Here is a 19,172-nt window from a genome sequence, read left to right as displayed (position 1 = left end):
TATTGGTCCCAGGTGGTTTGGAAACAGCACAACAGATCGTCCGGCTCCTTCAGAGCCTAGAAGAAAACAGTAAGTAGCTGGCAGGATTCTAATAAATTCTTCTACAGAGGCATGTAAAGTGGGCATTTTTTAAACTTTGTGCTAATCTGAGCATCCAAACATCGGATCTGGACATCCTAGCTACATTTCTATTACATTTCTTTGCCAGTGTTATCCTACTATGAAATAAGCACAGAAAGATGCTTCTTTCTGTGCTTATTTCATAGTAGGATAACATAGTAGGATAAGAAGCTAGAAAAACTACCATATAGAGGGATTATCCATTATTGTATGCAGTGTTGTTGCAGCCATGTTGGTCCCAGGACATTAGTAAGACAAGGTGGGTGAGGTAATTTCTCTTATTGGACCAACTCACCAACAGAAGTTGGTCCAATAAAAGGTATTGCCTCACTCATCTTGTTTCTCTAATAGATAATATATAAGACAGACACCTGAATCTGACTCCCAGTGCACTGTTTTCTTTGTCTCATATCTTAGATCTCTGAATCTTTCTACACAGTCAGAGATGTGGCTCTTGGTGTTGTAACAGTAGCTAGTTGTATTTTGGAGATGGCATTTTTATTTTTTTTCTTTCCAAAAGAAAGGAGGTTGGAAAAATCAGGCAAACTAACACCCAAGCAGTTTGAGTGGAAAGTGACACTTTGGAATTAAAGAGTTTCATGCTTAATCAGTCAACATTTTATTTTTGCTTTTATAATCAATTACATGTAATTATGGGAAGGGTGAGACATGTATCAACACCAGGTGCAGAAAGAGAAGCTGAAAATCCAGTCTTGCAGCATGTGGAGTTGATTACACCCTGTGCATAGGAAATGTAAGCTGCTACCCAAGCCCATTTCTCCACTCCCGCACAGGGGTAGTATGTCAATCTTTCTCTCTCTCTCTCTCACACACACACACAGCACAACTGTAAATGACAATGGAGACACAAGGCAGAAGAATCAGGTGCAAAAACAAGGAAAGCTGGATTCTCTTTGAGTCAGTTCCATTAGGTTCCATTTCCTTACTGATACAGGCCTGGTCTACTCTTATAAGTTTTGTCGGCATAGGTATGTCTGCTAAGTGTGTGTGTGGAAGGGAAATCACACCTCTAACAGACAGTGCTATGCCAGCAAAAGCCCAAGTTTAGACACAGTTATACCATCAAGAGAGCCCTTTTGTCAATACAGCTTATTTTGTTCAGGCAACCGGTATGCAGGTATCCTAGTCAACCCTTTCTAGCATACGCAATATCACAAAGCCAGAAAGGAATCTATTGTCTCTCGCTTGAGCATTCATGTGGGAGACACCCTCAGAAGACAGGATTCCCTAGTGCCCTAGTCCTCCCTGTGTCGAAGCTCCAGAAGTCCATATCACTTGTGGTTGTGTTCCCCTTACATGGGGGAATCAACAGGTTGGACAGCAGCAAGAACAGGAAGATCCAGGTGTCAGCGGGATAAAGACGTGTTCTCTCCATGGCAGAAGCTTGTTCTCCATGAAGCACACTGTTCATGTACCACTATGGTCTACAGCATACGCAAAATTCCCCAGCACTTGCAAATTCTTTCCTTCAAACCTGGGCTCCCCACAAACCAGGTCTGAATGGACACTGTAAAGAAAATGCAGGTAGAAAGCAGATTTAAACTGAATTTATCTTTGGGGATTGTAATCAGATTCGTTCCAGTCTCCTCTTAATTTCACAATATCCTGATCGCCTGCCTAGCATTTCTTGGTATGTCTACACAGCCTATGACAGCAAGCCTCCCGGCCTGGGTTAGCCAACTTGTGTTAGCACTCTAAAAATAGCTGTGTAAACAGCACTTTGAAGTTGTGGCGCTGGCTGGAGCTCAGGCTCTGAAGCCTAGGGAGGGATCTCACTGTCTCTCCTGCAATGGCAGAACAGAGAATTCTGGAAAAGGGGGGAAAGTGTATAAGAGGAAAAGACACAGTGACTCACAATGATAGGGTGAGTGAAAACCTTTAATCTCATCTATGTACCTGTGCAGGTACAGAAACAGCCTGCACGGCTTCTGAGCATCAGACTGGGAAGGAAATTTTAAAAGATGTTATAATGCTAGTTAATGTTATAAACACGCCATTCGTCCAGCGCACTCACTATGACCAAACTGATACAAGAGGAATGGAGAGAAAGAACGCAGCCCTAAATGAGTGCCCCACCCTGCATGAATTGCTTCTCTTTAGGTCTGGAAGCACTCAAATGATATATTCTGTTATACAAATCTGCCATCCATCACAAGCGCTCTCTCTAAAAGGCAAACGCCACATACAGTTCAGAAGGTGAATTGTGGGGAGAGACACCGTTGAGCAGAATGTCGCTGGTGTCTACATTTCCACTCCCCCTCCTCAAAGCAACCCTTTCACTGACCCATGAGAGCAAACATCGCTAGCAAGTGGCATCAAAGACCTTGTTAGAACTCGCCTGCCAATTGCTCATATATGAATAGAAAAATAAGCTACACAAAGCATTTTCCCAACAATAAGAATCAAATTCACATGCCACCATACATGCTGGAACAAGGGGTGCTGGGCTTGGGGCAGCACCCCCTGGCTTGAGGTGGTTTCCATCATATACAGGGTTTGCAGTTTGTTTCAATGGCTCTCAACACCTCCACTATACAAATTGTTCCAGCACCCCTGCAAGCCACAAAACAAAAGAGAAATCTTACACATTTGGAATGCTTTGGCATCTTTAAGCATGATCTAAAGCACCCCCAAAGCTGGATTCTCTCCCCAAAGATAAGCATGCAAGTGTACAACAACTGTTATACCCTACACTGGCAATCCCTGAGGTTTATTAGAGAATATTCCATGAGGTTAACAGCATTGGGTTTATTTTTTTCCATTCTCACCAGCCACTGTATGTCTGGAAACAAGAGACTCCATTAAGGTAGCTTCCAAACACATACACTCTTTGAACTTAGACTGTTCAACAGCTCATCGTCCTTTGTGTAATATCCTGTTGTGACTCCCAGTGCTTGGAGTCCCAGAAAAAGGGCCATTTGGCACCTGTAGCTTTAATGTCATATAGTAGGGAGAACAGGTGAAGCAGTTTAATAGAAAATGAAAGAACAAGAAAAAAGACCATGTATGTGCGCATGCAGTTAAGGATCAGGAAGACTGAACGTCCAAGTTGTGCATACATCTACAATACACTTTCAGCAGGGAAGCAGACACCAGTGCTCTATACCTTTCAAAGGCATCCCGGATGATGTAATGGTCAATTGTGCTCAGATGTTCCATGAAACAACACAGAAAAATATACACCATTTACAAAGGTTTCTCCCTCACCCCCAAGCCCTGGTGACAAAACAGATGACAGCTTTCCCTGCCCACACAAACACAGGCAGATGCATTGGGAGGGAGTGGTGGACTTTTTTTCTCCTGGTACCTGCATTCGGTGAGACTACAGCAGTAGCTGCCGCTCCGACGGCCGCTCCGACGGTCCGAGCGGAACTCATTCCTCGACTTCCTCAGGCTGAAGTACTCCGTAAGCTTCCCGAATGAAGACATGGCACCAGCGGTGTCTGAGAGTGTGCACGCATACATCCGTGTGCCCTAGTCTGAACACACAGTCACACATGCTAGAGCCAGTGTGCGTTCACTACCCCGTGCATTTCACCTTTGAGGGAGGGACAAGAAGGGAGCACTAAGAGAGTCAGAGAAAAAGAGAGAGGACAAAACAGGAGCAGTTTAGAGAGGTCCATGATTCGCTGCATGCTGACATTTTTCCCATTTAAAAAGAAGAAATAAAATCCAGTATGCATTTATCCAAAAGGCAAATACTGGCAGAGGGAGAGCTGCTCAGTTTTACTGCAGCTGCCACTGAACTGAATTAAGGAGAAAGAAAAAATTAACCCCTCTGGAAAGAATCCCTCGGTAGTGACAGCATATATCTTATTGCTCTTGCTGTGAGCAGCAGCTCACCAGACACATGCTGCCACATCAGAAATAGAGGGATTTGGCCTCTAAGGATGCCCATGAGGTATGTAGGAAGCATCCAAGATCTCAGTTTCATTTTTCCTTGAACAAGAGAAGTGGGGAGACACCGTCCAACTTAGTGGCAGATGATAATACACACATTCCAAAGAACAAGTGTGTCTACAAGCATTTCCTAAAGGTCCATTACCGTCATGTCTGGGCACTGAAATAAACTCAATCAAGTACAGTACGTGGAAATGGGATCCCTGCTTATTTTTCTTATAGCTATTCAGAGTTTGTAAGCCTTTTCTTATGCAGAAACCGCCCCCTCCCAAACAATGTATTTGAAATAAGTTGATTTTCTGTCTTGTCACCAAACAGCTGAGCACAGGGAAGTGGGAAAACTTCTCAAACAAATGAGACGGATCCATTTAAAAGTCACCTACAATAATTGGCCTCTGCACTGCAATTCTCCAACCCTTACAGAATTTCAACAGCAGCAGCCAGTGACAAAGAACTTGGCAAACTAGCATGAAAATACCATCCAAAATCTTCCCCTAGTCAACTGCTTTTGTGTTAGCATCCTTAGTGCCTGATGCTAGCTTGGAGGCGGGGAGAGGACGACAGTGAGACCTGTGAGAGACTGTGAGACTCACTTCCACCCCAGTGAGCAATAATGCATTAAATCTGTGAAAATGTAGCCAGGAGAAAGAATATTTGTCAGAATACAAAAAAGCAAATAATGTGCTTAGGATCTTCAAGAAAACAACATTGACTCATGGCAAATCAGCCAACTGCCTTCACATCCTTTTGATCCCTCAGCTGTGGATGCCATATGAAAAAATAAAACATTAATTGCTGTTTTTCTGCCCACAGCTATCCACTGCAAACAGAACCCGCTTGCAATAAAGGATGGGCATCCAGCGCTGCAACCCTGCTATGCATTTTTCTACTTCCCAATTCATCCTTCTGTTCTCCTCTTTCTTTTCACAAGGCTCTCATTCGCTCCTCTATGTGGATCAAACATTGGAAACAGCAGTTTACCACCAAAGGAGATGCTAATAGCTGCTCCCCAAACACAGCACAGGCACTGGGGGTGAGACAATCTAAGACCTACCTGAGAACAGCTATACCATCCCTGTCACACTCCTACACAACAATCAGCTTACTTGCAATTCTTTAAAAGCAACGGTCCTCTCTGTGTTGGGGTTTGTCTGTATTTTAACATCTCTGTTTCCTGCACCTTGACTCTGGGGAGCGAGATTATTCTAGCAAAAATAAAATAAATAATAGAGCCTGCTTTCCCCTAAGCAAACCTGTGCACAAAGCAGAAATCACCAGCACAATTCCCCTGCCTGATCCACCATCCGCTGGGCTGGCTGAGATGCCTGAACATTATTACAGCAGGAATGGGGGAGGGGAATCAAGGGGGGAAGAGAGCAAGAGGTAAATAAATAAATAAATAATCAACCCAAATTAATCCGATGTGCAGAAAGCACCTGCTGGCTCCTTTCAGCCAAGCATCTTTGGGAGGGTCTCTTGTGGCAGCAGCGACAGCAGCTCCAGCTCCTCTGCCATCTCTGAATGAATCTCTGTCCCTTTCTCTCTGGCTCCCAGTGACATGCCTCACAGCAGGTAGAAAAACCTTCCCAATATCTTCTCGCTCCCATTAATATTGAATGAGCTCAGAGGGCAGGCTCAGGAATCTATTCACTTCTCAGGATTACAGCTGGGGAATCTATTCTCCCCCACGCACCCGCCAAAAACCAGCTCCACCTCTGCCTGGATGGTGCAGGAATTTTTTTTCAAGTCAATTCACTTGCTGAAAGATGGATTGAGACAGAGCGTTTATTATCTCTCTCTCACACACACACTCACACACACAAGGAGCACTCTGTCTGCCCCTCTTATCAACTGCCAGATTACCATCCTCAATGAAATGTAATTCTTCAAATAAATACGGTCCAGGGGAAACAGAATGAAACTGGGGGGGGGGGGGGGGGGGGAAGAGAAGCAGCTTAAAGGGGAACCAAAAAATAAAAGAGACAGACAGACATGGAAGGGGACAACTATTTGCTCTGCACTGAACATGAAAGCTGTAATATGCCTGCTCTTTCTAGGCAGACGAGGCTTGCGGGAAGCAGATAGACCTTTGGAGGATTATGAGAACTGTTACCTGGTACAGAAGAAACTATCTTCTATTGAACTATGTAAAGGGCAAAGGGGGAGGGGATGAGTTTAAAACCACACACACACATTCCCAGGCAGGCTCAGGAGAGAAGAATATCAAGATGAGGTTAATTTGATGCTTTGAGACCCCTGTCATCCTCATCCTCCTCCACACTAGCTGACGGGAGGACAGATGTGCAACACAGGCCTCTCGGGGGAGCCTTCTTCAATTGTCTGCACTCCTCATCGGCATTGCTGCAAGGAGAAATGCTCCCCCAGCTCTCTCTCTGAGTGTCTGTGTGTGAGGCAGATGGGCACCCCACTACATAATACCCTGCCTAAAGGAGGGATGGGGTCAACTCGGGATGTTTCAATGATCTGGGTTGAAATCACAGCAGGAAAAAATGCCTGTGCCAACCCACTGGTCACACAATCTACTACCCCACGGGGGTTTCAAACTAACCACACCCTCTCCCCAGACCAGCCTGGGTTGGGAGACATGGCCCTGGGAGCCCCAAAGTGTACAAAGGAGGGAAGGCGGGGAGAGAATTGCCTTGCACTGCTCTACAGCAAACCCATCCAGTTGATGCTCTAGCTGTCCCTAACCTCTGTTTGCCAGAAGCCGGGAGTGGACGACGGGACGGATCACTCAGCGATTGCCTGTTCTGTTAACTCCCTCTGAAGTACCTGGCACTGGCCACTGTCAGCAGACAGGGTACTGGGATGGATGGACCATTGGTCTGACCCAGTATGCCCACTCTTAGGCTCAGACTGACCCAAGCCCCAGCGTTCCCCTCAACAAGTGATGGTGCAGCACAGTGAGGGGCGGACACAGCCCCCAGACAGGGCTGTCAACTCGCATAATCCTCCCTGGCGTCAGGGATTTCAACTCTGGCTGGATCATCTGGCCAATGTGAAAGACACCCCCCCCACCCAAATTTCAACCCTGCTAGGGGAAAATCCCCAGTGATTGGCTGCCTCCCTCACTGCCTCACCTCCTGGGGACAAGCAGCCAATCAGAGCTGCTTCAGGAGGACAGGCAAAGCTCTCCTCTCCCACCCATCCACCAGAAGCCAACACCAATCTCACAGAAGAGCCCAGCAGTTCAGGACAGCTCCACTCTGCCCCACTCCACAGTTCAGAACAGCTCCACTTCTTGGGAGCAATGGGATGGCTCCTCTGCTCTCCTCCTGTCCCCTTCCCTGCAGCACCCACCTGGGAAAGGGTTGAGGGGGTGACAAGCCCCTGGAGCTGCCCCTCCAAGCCTGAAAGCAGGAGAAGAGCCTGCTGCAGACCCTCCCCCCCGCCCCCAGGAGCTGCAGGAGGAGCAGAGGAGAGGCTGGGAGGGCAGAACTGATGTAGGAGTTGAGGGGGAGCACCTGCACCTTACCTTACTTTATGCATTTGAGAGAGTTGGGGTCACTAACTGCCGCACATGGTGGAGAGGGGGAGATCAAAAATCCAGACAGGCCAAAAATGTATAATCAAAAAATAAAATCTTGTGATTTTGGGCGTCTGACTCATTTTTGAGCTGTTGCAGCTGGCAATACTGCACAAGATAAATCCAATGCTGCTAACTGCCGGATTTTATCATGAATCGCACACTACTTGGGAGCTTTTTTCTTAAAGCCGCAGCTCCTGCAATCAAGAATCTCAGCTTTCATTTATACAGAAAATACGTTTCTAGCCCTTGTGGTTGCAGCACAATGCTTGAAAATAGGTTTCAGACTAGCAGCCGTGTTAGTCTGTATTCGCGAAAAGAAAAGGAGGACTTGTGGCACCTTAGAGACTAACCAATTTATTTTATAGTACCTCAACCCTGTTGCTTGGCTCTGTCTCATGGCAGGCACAGGATGCATGAGTGTTCACAGCATGCTCCTTCAGGGACTGGAAACCATAGGCTCTGCCACAGCCAGAGCAAGGCTGCTCCTGCCACTCTCACTCAACAGCACTCTTCCCTGTAAGCTGTGCGCGTGCACACAGATCCTAAACCCCATACACACGGCGAAACGCCGCACGCACAAAAATTTGCACAGAAGACATTTTTTTTGCGCACACAGTCTGTCAAAAATTAGAGGGAACATTGCTGAACAGGACTCAACAGCAAAGAGATGCTGGGACTGCTCTCAGTGGAGTCCCAGCTCATGGGGTGCTGGTTACCACTCTACCAGGGGAGTCAAAATAGAGCAAGGGAGGTGATGAGCAGAGAGGCTGAGCACATGCAGCTCCCATGAACAGGAACTGACATAGTGGATCAGACCCATGGTCCATCTAGCCCATCTCTAGCAGTGGCCAGTGCCAGATATTTCAGAGGAAAGTGAAAAGAAGGCTATAGTAGGTAGCTATGGGATGACCAAGACACAGAGGAAATTTCCTCCTGATTTACGTTATTTAGAGGTCAGCTTCTAGGCACAAGCATGAAGGTTCATATCCCTTCCAGAACCCCTTCACTTTTTAAATGTTCACTGCTGGATTTCTGGCTGTTTTTGTATCCAGACAAAGATCTAATCCTGCAAATTTCTTGGTGTCAATACACTAAAGGTTCCAACATCAGAGAGAAAATTAAAGGAAACCAATGTTTCTTATTTTAAAATCTCATGATTATTGGGGGCCTGACTCATGATTCATACACTTTTAGAGCTCAGGACACTGAGCAATACATCCATATGTCTGCTACCTCCCAGGGCTGCATGGAGTAACTTCATCCCTCATTTTCTTCCAGAGGTACTAGTATAAGGAGCCAGAGTGACACACACACTCGGAACATAACCTCTACTACTTGCCAGCTAACCTGGGCCCCCTCATTAAGAAAATCTTGGTTGCACCCCTGGGAAAGTTGTAGGTGCCAGGGAGTAGAAGAGAATGGTAGAATATACAGTATGGAGACCAGAGTCATAGAACAAGCATGTGAGGCTAGGGCAAAGGAAGAGGGGATGGAGGAACAGGAGAGAAGCGAAATACAACAGAGCTGGAAGACAGGAAAGAAAACACAATGAGAAAGCAGAAGAGATGACCACAGAAGGAAAGATACAGAAAATCCATGGCCTTTGGATATGTCTACACTGCAATTGAAGGTGTGATCCTCAAAAATAAATATCTTTTTAAAAAATTAATTATCAACTTTTTTGATCCTTAAAGAAAGCTCAAGTCCGAGTTTTGAGACATGTCATTTTCCCCTTTTCTAGGATCAGCCAGGAAAGGTGCTCCCTGTTTGTCCTGCCAATTTGAAAGTTGGAGTTTGCATCACCCGTTGACAAATGTGGATTAATAGTTTCAGTGCTACAAAAGGAAACAGAACACAGCGAGTGAACAAATGGCTAGGAAACATATATAGTTCTAAAAGGAGCTGCTCTTACTTCCATTTCTAATTACTTTACATATATGTAGTGATTATATTGGTAAGAAGACTTTTCTTTTTCATTCATTCAAAAATGTTTGCAGCTATTCTTGGCTCTAGGCACATTCTACAAATTAAAATCCACAAAATGCTTGACAAACTGCCCATACTGTATGCAAAAAACAGTGGCTTGATGTAACAATCACCCCAAAACAGGCCAGGTTACATCCCTCAACCAGCCCACTCCCCAAATGCCCAAAAGAAAACCTAAGCTTTACAACATGCCCACAAGATTATCAAATTCAAGCTCTATGCTACCCAGAGGGGAATGAATTGACTTCCAAAGCAGAGCACCCCAACCTGAAAAGACCCTGCTAGCAATCTCCTCTTATTCAAACCAGGGGGCTGACAGATCAAGCACCTCTATTAATCTCACGTGAAGCAGCATCTCAGAGAAAGAGGTGGTCTCTTAGGTAAGCAGGTCCATGACAACTTAGGGCTTTCGAGGTTACAATAAACTCCACCAGCAATGTATTTACATCCAGTGCAGACTACAGTGTACCAGTGTAATGTGATCTCTGCATATGCACCACTTAATAAGCAAGCAGCATTTTCAGATTGTCTCAAGCTATAGCTTAATACAGAGCCCATTAGCGATCTCTTCTCGAGGCGGCAAAGGCATGGAATGAATTATTATTTCCAGTAGCATCCAGAGGCCATTATCAGCACCCAGTTGTGCAAGACAGTTCCTGCTCTGAGCAGTTTACAATCTGAGAAATGGATAATGGTAGCAAGGGTCTCATCCCTGCGGAAAGGTCTCTCCACATTAGACGGAACGGGGCACTCCTGGCCATGACTGCCACCACAGCATCCAGAAGCAGTCCAGGATGTAATAAAACTCCTAAAAGGTACAAACCTGTTCAAATCTCTTTAGAGCAGAGACTTTGTGTGTTCCGTGTATGTACAGCACCTAGCACAACTGGGTCCTGGTCCAAGACTAGCGCTCCTTAGCAACACAGTAATACAAGTAACCATTAATAATAAATGGCACCTCCACTCCCTCACTGTGCTGGACATCACCTTTGCCAATGCTTCCAGCTGATTCCCCTCATCACCTCCTCCATTTTGTCTAGAGCACATCTCTGTCAGTCAGTGCTCCTCAGGCTGACACTGGTCATCTAGAGTCACCCAGGATTTGCACTGAGAGGTGCAGTAAAACATATGCTGCAGACAGACAACACAGCCTTCTTAGTAGCCCTGCTAGTGGCATTGTATCTAGGTTGAATGGGAGGGATGAAAAGCTGGACCCCTGCCCTATCTCACATAAGCATGTATTTATATGTACACACATTCCCTTCCCCTCCTTGCAACACCTACTTGCCTAGTATCTTAATTTTGTTGTTGTTGTTAAAAAGGGGAATAATTCAGCATTATGTGATGCAACTTCAGTACCAACAGATCGCTCACTATAATATACTCCTGAGGGCATTCTGCACCAAAAAATTAAAAATTCTGGACCAAAAATTTAAAAATTCTGCAAACAATAATTTAAAATTCTGCAAAATTCTGCAAATTGTATTTGTCAAATAAATGTGGAGGCTCCATCATGGCACTGGGGAGCACAGGCCACTGGCTGCCCAGAGGTGGAAGATCATTCTGCAGCTCCCCACCAGGACATGGACTCAGCGCTGAGGCTACACCCAACCCTGACACAGTGAAAGAACCGGGCTTGCCCAGAAACACCCCACGACCCTGTCCCTCTGTGCCAGGTGCACCAGGTGTGGCCAAGAGTGGAGGGCTTTAGTATGGGGGGATTCAGGTGTGGGTTGAGAGGGTTCTGTGTGGGGGCAATCTTGATATAGGCAGCTCAGTGGGGGATCCAGGTGCAGGGGGGAATCTGGACATACAGGGGCTTGTTGGGGGTTCTGAGTGCAATGGTAATGGGATTCTGCATGGGGGTCTAGGTGAAGGTGGTTGGGGTTCAGTGGGGGTGTCTGGGTGTGGGGTGGATAGAGCTCAGCAGGGGGGTCTGGGTGTGGAGGGTTCAGTGGGAGGGCCCAGATGTTAGGGGCTCAGTGGGGTGGGGATCCAGGTGCAGCTGGTTGGGGCTTGGTGGTGAGGGGATCTGGGTGCAGGTGTCTCGTCAGGGTGGCGGGGGGGGTTCTGGGTGTGCGGGAGGTTGAGGCTTGGTGGGAGGGTCTGGAGGCATGGGGGTTAGGTGGATGAGGGAGCAGCTTCCCATACTGTGATCCCTCCCCCTGCAGCGATGGGTGCAGAAGGGGGGCTGGATTTTGAAGAGCTTCCTACAATCTGGGGAGAAATCTGGGGGTGGGTCTAACCTGGCCCCGGATGCCATGCGGTGAAAGAGGAAGTTCCGTCCTCCACAGCCCAGCCAGGACTAGCAGCTGAGCCCGGCACAGGGTAGGAACCACCAGCTGGGTCTTCCCCAAACCTGCCCCCTGTCCCACAGTGATTTACCTCTCTGCTCGCTGCCCTGGGCACCCAAAACACCTTGCTGGGGAAAGTCACATGACTGTTCTCGTTGCTTCCCCTTCAGAAAGTCCTTTTTCTGCGGAGAAGAAAAGAAATTGTGGGGGACATGAATTCTGTGCATCTGTAGGGGCACAGAATTCCCCCAGGAGTAACTGTAGTGCCTGAGAGGAAGGCAGCACAGCACTCCTCTCTAAGTCAGTGCTGAGGCAATGACCTAACATGGTGGTAGGGGGTGCTGTGCTCTTGCAAGTACTTAATTGACCACAGGTACTCATGACTTTTTATTTTTATATTTTGATCCCCACTTCATTTCTTATATGAGTCGGGGTCTTATCCAAATTCTAATTTCCCTGTGTTCCCCTAACAGTTTAAACTGATTCTCGTGCATTTCCTGTTTAAAACTTGAATATTATTGCTGTGTGCTGTGAAACAGTTGCTGTGTTTCACTCCAGAGTGGGCTTTCTGTGTTAAGTGCAGAGATTTAAGTGGGGGAGGAGAATTAAAATATTGTGTCTATATAGCCATCAAGTAGAGCACTCTGGAATCTTTAGGCATGAAGGCACTATATACACATGTAGAATTACTATACACAAGGGCTTTATGAATCCAATGGGAACTGATTAAACTGGCCTTCCAGGTTGCTACTTCTTGTGCTCTCTGCTATCACATGGGACAACTTAGGTGTGACTTCTCACAATCTCTATGTAGTGTGACGGGGCAAGGCCATATGGCTATAGAAAAGTGGTGGGAGATAGATATATTAGCTCCAGGCTAAACAAATCCCTGGTACCAGGATAAGTGAAATGGCAGCTGCTCCAGGTCAATTAAGACACCTGGGGCCAATTAAGAACTTTCCAGAAGGCAGGGAGAAGGCTAGGTTGATTGGGACACCTGAAGCCAATCAGGGGCTGGCTGAAACTAGTTAAAAGCCTCCCAGTTAGTCAGGTAGGTGTGCATGTCCAGAGCTGTGGGAGGAAGTTGCGCTGTTGGAGAGGCTGAGTAGTACACATCGTATCAGGCACAAGGAAGGAGGCCCTGAGGTAAGGGTGAAGTGGAGCTTGAGGAAGTGAGGGCTGCTGTGGGCAAAGTAGCCCAGGGAATTGTACATGTAATGTTTCTAAAAGGTCAGCTACCATACCTGATACTATTAGGGTCCCTGGGCTGGAGCCCGGAGTAGAGGGTGGGCCCGGGCTCCCCCCTCCCCCCACCTTTGCCCCCGATTAATCACTGAGACTGGGAGACAACAGAGACTGTGCAAGGAAGGATAACTTCTCCTCACCTCCCTCGCTGGCTTATGATGAAAATGGCTCAGTAGACTGTGACCCTTGTCTCTAGAGAGAGAAGGGTTACGTGCAGGGTCACAGTGAGCCTCTGAGGCTAGTGAAATCTGCCAGGAAAAGCGGGACCCATGGAGGCAAGGACAGAGCTTTGTCACAGTAGGCAGAATCAGGGAGCATTGTGGAAGCAGCATGTTCAGCCCCTGGGAAAGGCACAAAAACACCTTCCAAAGAATGAGGCTACACTGTGGGGGGTCAGAGAAAGGAGTCCAACACCGTACTCTCTGCCTGGGGCAGAAGATGGTGAATGCCGCATATTTGAAACAAGAATGGGGCACAGAATCAATGATTTAACATTGTTTTAATTGGACTTTTAAAAATATTTAATCACATTCATATAAAATTTAGGCTTGTTTAAAATGTAAACTTGGATGTACAGCCACCTGCCTCCAGGATGGAGCTCACTAAAAATCACAGCAGGCTTTTTGATAAATAAGCCCATTGCTGAGCAGAGCAGGGCTGGCTCATCCTACCAGTGGCATTGCTAGTATTTTTAACGCAGGCTTCTGGAGTGCTAACACAACAGCATGGTGTGCTGCTGGCATCTCTTTCCATCCTAAACATAAACAGAAGCACGCAGGCATACATGCAGCCTCTCCAATCCTTATCACCTCTACGAAGTGCAGGCAGCATTTGACAAAATGCTTTGTGACAGCTTGGGTGGCCAGAGCTGACAGCAGTGGTACAAAGTGCTCCCTTTTTTAATGTTAAGTCGGGTTGGAGGAGACTCCTTCCCGGAGCTCCAAGCACTGCAGTCCGAGTCATCTCTGAAACACACTGCAGCGAGCTACGGGGATGAGGCACTGCATTGAGGTTTCTGCCTTTACCACATCCCAGCAGACAAAACCCCGTTGTTGTATCAAGCGACTGCCTCCTCTTTACAGTTCTTATGCACATGAAGCTCAATGAGGAAATCAAGAAGCCATTTGTACATTTCCTTCCTTCAGGCTCTGTATGCAGAATCCCTAACCAGTTATCACAGCCCTAACCTAATGCTCCTACAACAGGTGAACCAGGTCTGCAGGGCACAGTTCAGCATTTGCTTAAAGAAGCAAGTTCAACAGGGAAAAGCTTAAGTAAAAGTAGAACAGAAGACTGTGAAACACAGAACATACAAGCCATTCAACATTTCTTTGATAAATCCAGGTTACAAGGCTTCTGGCAGTTTGGAGAAGAGTGCAGGGATATTGAATTATTTCAAATGTAAAAAAAAATTTCCTGCATCATTAGGTGTTATAGCTAACAGTCAAATAGATTTATTCATTACAACCTAGAACACCTCAATTCTCATTCTCTTTGGAAAAACACACACATATTGCCTGGTACAAAAAGAAAGAAGTGATGACTTCAGCCTACCTCCAACTCTGGAGTGGCTGCTGCTGTCTTTTAGAGGCATATGAAAGTACAAGCATATTTAGCACAAACATACAGGCTGTTGTGTCAATTTGTGATCGCACATCAGCGTAAAGTTGAAGCAATGCACTGAACTCAATGGAGTTACTCTGAATTTACAAGTATCAGGGGGTAGCCGTGTTAGTCTGTATCCACAAAAACAACAAGGTGCCACCGGACTCCTTGTTGTTTTTCTGAATTTACACACCAGCATAACAGCAAAATGCGTTCATGTACTAACTTAAAGCGTAACTTCAGGCAACTCAGTTTAGCTGACAATTACTCAAAAAGACGTCTCTTCTGTGAGAACCACATCAACACAAACCCACTGCCGAATCAGCGATATATATACAGTTCCGTGAGTACAACACTGGGGAAAATGCTTACCTGCTAGCCCTTAGTGATAAGATGCCTTATTTGGCACAGCTCAGTGGAAGATCAGCACTGAAATAGCCAGGGCACGTGTGGATTGGCAGAGCTAGGATGGAAGCTTGCCAAAAGCATGCCTGCACTTTGCACTCCTGTAACCAATACTGTCCAAACTTTCACTCATTAACACTGAAAATCACTCCAAACGAAGAAAATGAAAGCAGAAGTTAAAAAGCACGTGTGGGTTTTTTTGATGATGGAAAGCACTATGCAAGTGCTAAATATTAAGAGTTATAATAAAAAGTATAGAGTACTGGATGTACTATAATTTCAGTATCACCAGGCATTTCCACTTTAATTATCAGTTATATTGTACTATGTATGAATTTCAGAGCTGGTACATGGTATTACAACAGCCACATTAATTTACTAATTTGCCTAGTGTATCATTGACAAGTTGCTGGAACAGAATCCATGTAGTAAAATTAGTACTCTATAATTCCATCAGCAAACGGCAGCAAATCCTGCTGTAGCATGGTCCAAGTTATAGTTACAATAGCTCATTCTAACAGAAAGAGCACTGAACTGTGCAGGGAAGGCTTCAGAGCTACACAATTACCGAGTAATTTGAGCCACTTTCCTACAAATGAAACACAAGCCGGACATCCTGAAGGTGAGTAAAATGTCTATCACAGCAACACCTTTAAAACACTGAACTCTCCTTCCTGAATGCTATCCTCCACATTTGTTTTCTGTGGAGGTGTCAGCACCATACCACCAACCACACGCCTCCCCTGCACTTCCCAAAATACCTGCATCAGAGGGCTCAGCTCCTGACCCACTGCTGCTCGATGGTAAGAAGAATCCAGTATGGCATGCATCCTTTGATACAAATGAATATTTATGGCTGAGATCAGCTCAAAATTCATTTCCATGAAGAAGCATTCAGTGAGGGTGCAAAGGCATCATTTGACATAAAACAGAGAGAAAGGGAGAACAAGAGGGGAGTCAGCATTCACTGTGCTGAACAGCAACTATGAGTAAGTGGATCCAATCAGCATGGATGCCCACAGCAATCCATCAGCCTTTAGTCCTTGCCAGTGTGGCAAAAGGAGACTCTACTTTCCTTCTCAACCCCAGAGATCACTGGGAATGAGCTGCTGCTGTCCCTTGCCAGAAAGCTCTCACCATAAAGTTATTTCTTCTCCACTTGAAAGGGCGCTTCTGGTCCACAACTTTGTACAGTTGTTATCAAGTTACTCTGAGGATGAGCACCATCCAAAGCAGGTCCCTTCTTCCTTCCCCTCGAACAATGCATACACAGCTAGTTCAGCCTTGCAAGCGAGAGAGAAGGTCAGCACAAAAACCAAATAAGTTAGTAGCAGCCAAAGTGGTTAAATGTGGGGGAGGGCAGGAGAAATGAGAAAGGCTTTGGTAACTAGAGAAGGAGAAGGAAAGTTGGTCCCTTTAAAAATAGAGGGGAAGATTAAATTAATAGCTCTCCAATCTTTGAGACACTAAGCTCCTTTACAAGAAAAGAAGTTTGCACAATTAGGAAGTAATGAAGACTTTGTAAAGCAGCACTGACCAGTTGAAGGGAAGGGAAACTGAGCACATGAGCTAAATCCTGCTCATTACTTTACATGAGCAAGGCAACCAAGACTTGTCCCAAACTACACAAATCCAGTTATACACCAGCACCGTTAGTCAAAGAAAATAGTTCACTGCTTACTGAACCATGAACAATGTTTTCTGAGAAATTATGCAAATGGAGGATGTTCTGCACTGAAGGAGGAGCCAATGTAGTAAAAAGAAGTTAACGAAGGAAAGGAAAGTGATCCTGGCAATTACTATTCTACTATTCTATTACTACAGACTATCTACAGTCCCCAGAAAAATAACAGAGTCAGCATTGAGAAAGAAACCTACGCATCTAGAGAGTAACAGAACCATAAGCAATAAACTGGATGGATTAATAAAGAATTACTTGTTCCCATCTTAATTTTTGATAGGCTTCCCTACTATTCTCAGGTCTCCAATCAGTTCCTCCCTGTCAATCAAAGGTACATCCAAGATGGCTCTTCTGGTTAGGTTCTCTTCCTTCTGGATCAGGAAGTTGATTTCTGTATAATTTAGGAACCACATGCTACAGGTATCTGAGTAGCTGATGTTGCCTAGAAGTATTGTTTCCTGTGCTTTCGAGTACCGCCAAGAAATTTTTCAGAATCACCTCACCCATCCCTGTCCCCCACTCCTGTCCTGATGGTCTGCAGCAGATGGCTTCTATCATTTCCCCATCAGTTTCCATTCCTTGTACGTAATTCATAGGATTTCACCACCACAATTCTTTATTGCCACTTGCACCTTCTTGAGGTTCGGCTCAGACCCAAAGGGTTAGGCTGACATTTGTACCCTTGTTTCGAGTTGGAAGGGGATATGCTGGTGAAGTGAGATGCTGACCCTCCAGCCAGCATACATTAAGACTATAGCATTTAGAGACTACAGTGACTGGAACCTTAGAAATTCTATCCATTATATTACCATAATTTCCTCGACAATTCACCATTCTTCTTTTAAAAGTTCCCTAAAGGGATCCCCTGAAGGAAGGGTGGAGTAGGTTGCTCTGTCCCCCTCCCTGACAGGTGTAGGGATTTACAGCCTTCTGTTTGGGGAGGAAGAAGGACCTCTTAGGAACCTAAGGGAAGCGTATGGTGAAGGCTGTGGCAGCATCTAGTTTCCAGCCCAAAGTGGTGAAGAACATCCTGACTCTCCTGGCTTTGATATTTTTATTCTCTTATCATTATTGATCTCTCATTCTCTGAAGCTGGCTGGTCATCATTTGCCTGCCTTTTTATTTCTTGCCAAGTTCCTCCCTCACCTAAACATCAGCCTTTCTCCAGACGTAGCGGGGAAAGGGAAAAGGGTGCAGAATTTGTAAGTTTCAGCATGGGAATAAAAACAGTAAAGCAGAGAGCCTGTGTGCTAGTTTGAACAGTTATGAAAAACCCCAAACACCTTGAAATACTTCTGTTTAAAGGGCTCATGCTCTAGTTCAGAGAGAAGTTACCAGATTGATGCAAAAGTTTAGGGTGAGGTTCTTTGGACTGTGTTATGAAGGAGGTCCTCTGTCCAGTGGCATATCGTGCCCTTCCAGGGTGTCAAGTTCAGCAAAACTCAAACCTCTGAAAAACAGGAACTAAAAAGAGTTAAGGCACCAGCCAATACCATCTTCACTCTGCCCCCTGGAGCTGGCAAGCACCACTGGGAGTTATCTGCATGCACTCCAGCTGCACACACTGTGTTAGGTGTAGCTATACAGAATGGTGGGAGGATTAGCTGGAGCAGTTTGGCAGAGCTGTGATTGTGATATGAGCAGATCTGGGAGGCCTTGATCTTCATCAGAAATGGTTCTGCAGAACAGCACCACCCAGGTTTCTTATTAGTGCTTATTAGTGCTTATTAGGCACAGTTCTGTGTGCCTGAAACACACCATGGTGGGAGGGGGTAGTTTAAGTGCTGTTTGTTTACTCGTCTCTCAAGACTGGCTCACTTTCCAGTTTTATCTTCTTACCCCATTTTCTCAGCTTTCAGCCCTTTTATCCCTGTAGCAGGGGAGAGGCAGAGCTTTGAACCATCTATTTGCCTTTGATTGATCAGGCTTGAGTCAAGGCCTGGGCAATAGGGATATTCCACCAGCCAAACTAATTACCAGAGAGAATGTACATCAATGCCAGCTGAACTACACAGAGCAGACAGTTTCTAACTCTACAAATTGACACTGTGGAATATTAAAAAGCTACAGCATGAACTAGTCAATAAACACCATTAACTGCCGGTCACAGGAGATCGTTCACAAATTGACTGATGTATTAATACATTTCTAAGAACCATACAAATCAGATAATAGGTCTCCTCTCTCCATCCCCTGACCACTGCATGGCTATTTGCTACAGTACATTAAATAAAAACAAAAGGAGGACTTGTGGCACCTTAAAGACTAACCAATTTATTTGAGCATAAGCTTTCGTGAGCTACAGCTCACCGATGAAGTGAGCTGTAGCTCACGAAAGCTCATGCTCAAATAAATTGGTTCGTCT

General features: G+C 45.6%; 1 protein-coding gene across 6 annotated transcripts in view; it reads right to left on the bottom strand.

The window, feature by feature from the left end:
- The window catches only part of LOC140918455 (ankyrin repeat and fibronectin type-III domain-containing protein 1), a 574,998-nt gene that overhangs the window by 434,743 nt on the left and 121,083 nt on the right, over positions 1 to 19,172 (bottom strand). For 4 of the 6 annotated variants that reach the window (XM_073362893.1, XM_073362895.2, XM_073362898.2 and 1 more), the window contains exons 1-2: positions 5,450 to 5,611; positions 3,449 to 3,706 (exon numbers count right to left, since the gene is read on the bottom strand). The exons of 1 other annotated variant lie outside the window; for it this stretch is intronic. In XM_073362893.1, coding sequence (XP_073218994.1) covers positions 3,449 to 3,606 — 158 coding nt within the window. In that variant the 5' untranslated portion in view covers positions 3,607 to 3,706; positions 5,450 to 5,611. Of the gene's footprint in view, positions 1 to 3,448; positions 3,707 to 5,449; positions 5,612 to 19,172 lie in introns of those variants that run through there. One more of the 6 variants, XM_073362894.1, reaches the window with a different exon arrangement.

This window comes from Lepidochelys kempii, chromosome 10 (genome assembly GCF_965140285.1).
Source record: "Lepidochelys kempii isolate rLepKem1 chromosome 10, rLepKem1.hap1, whole genome shotgun sequence".
In the NCBI taxonomy this organism is placed as follows: domain Eukaryota; kingdom Metazoa; phylum Chordata; order Testudines; family Cheloniidae; genus Lepidochelys; species Lepidochelys kempii.
The sequence above is the reverse complement of the archived record's forward strand: the minus strand, read 5'-3'. Positions and strand labels throughout refer to the sequence as shown.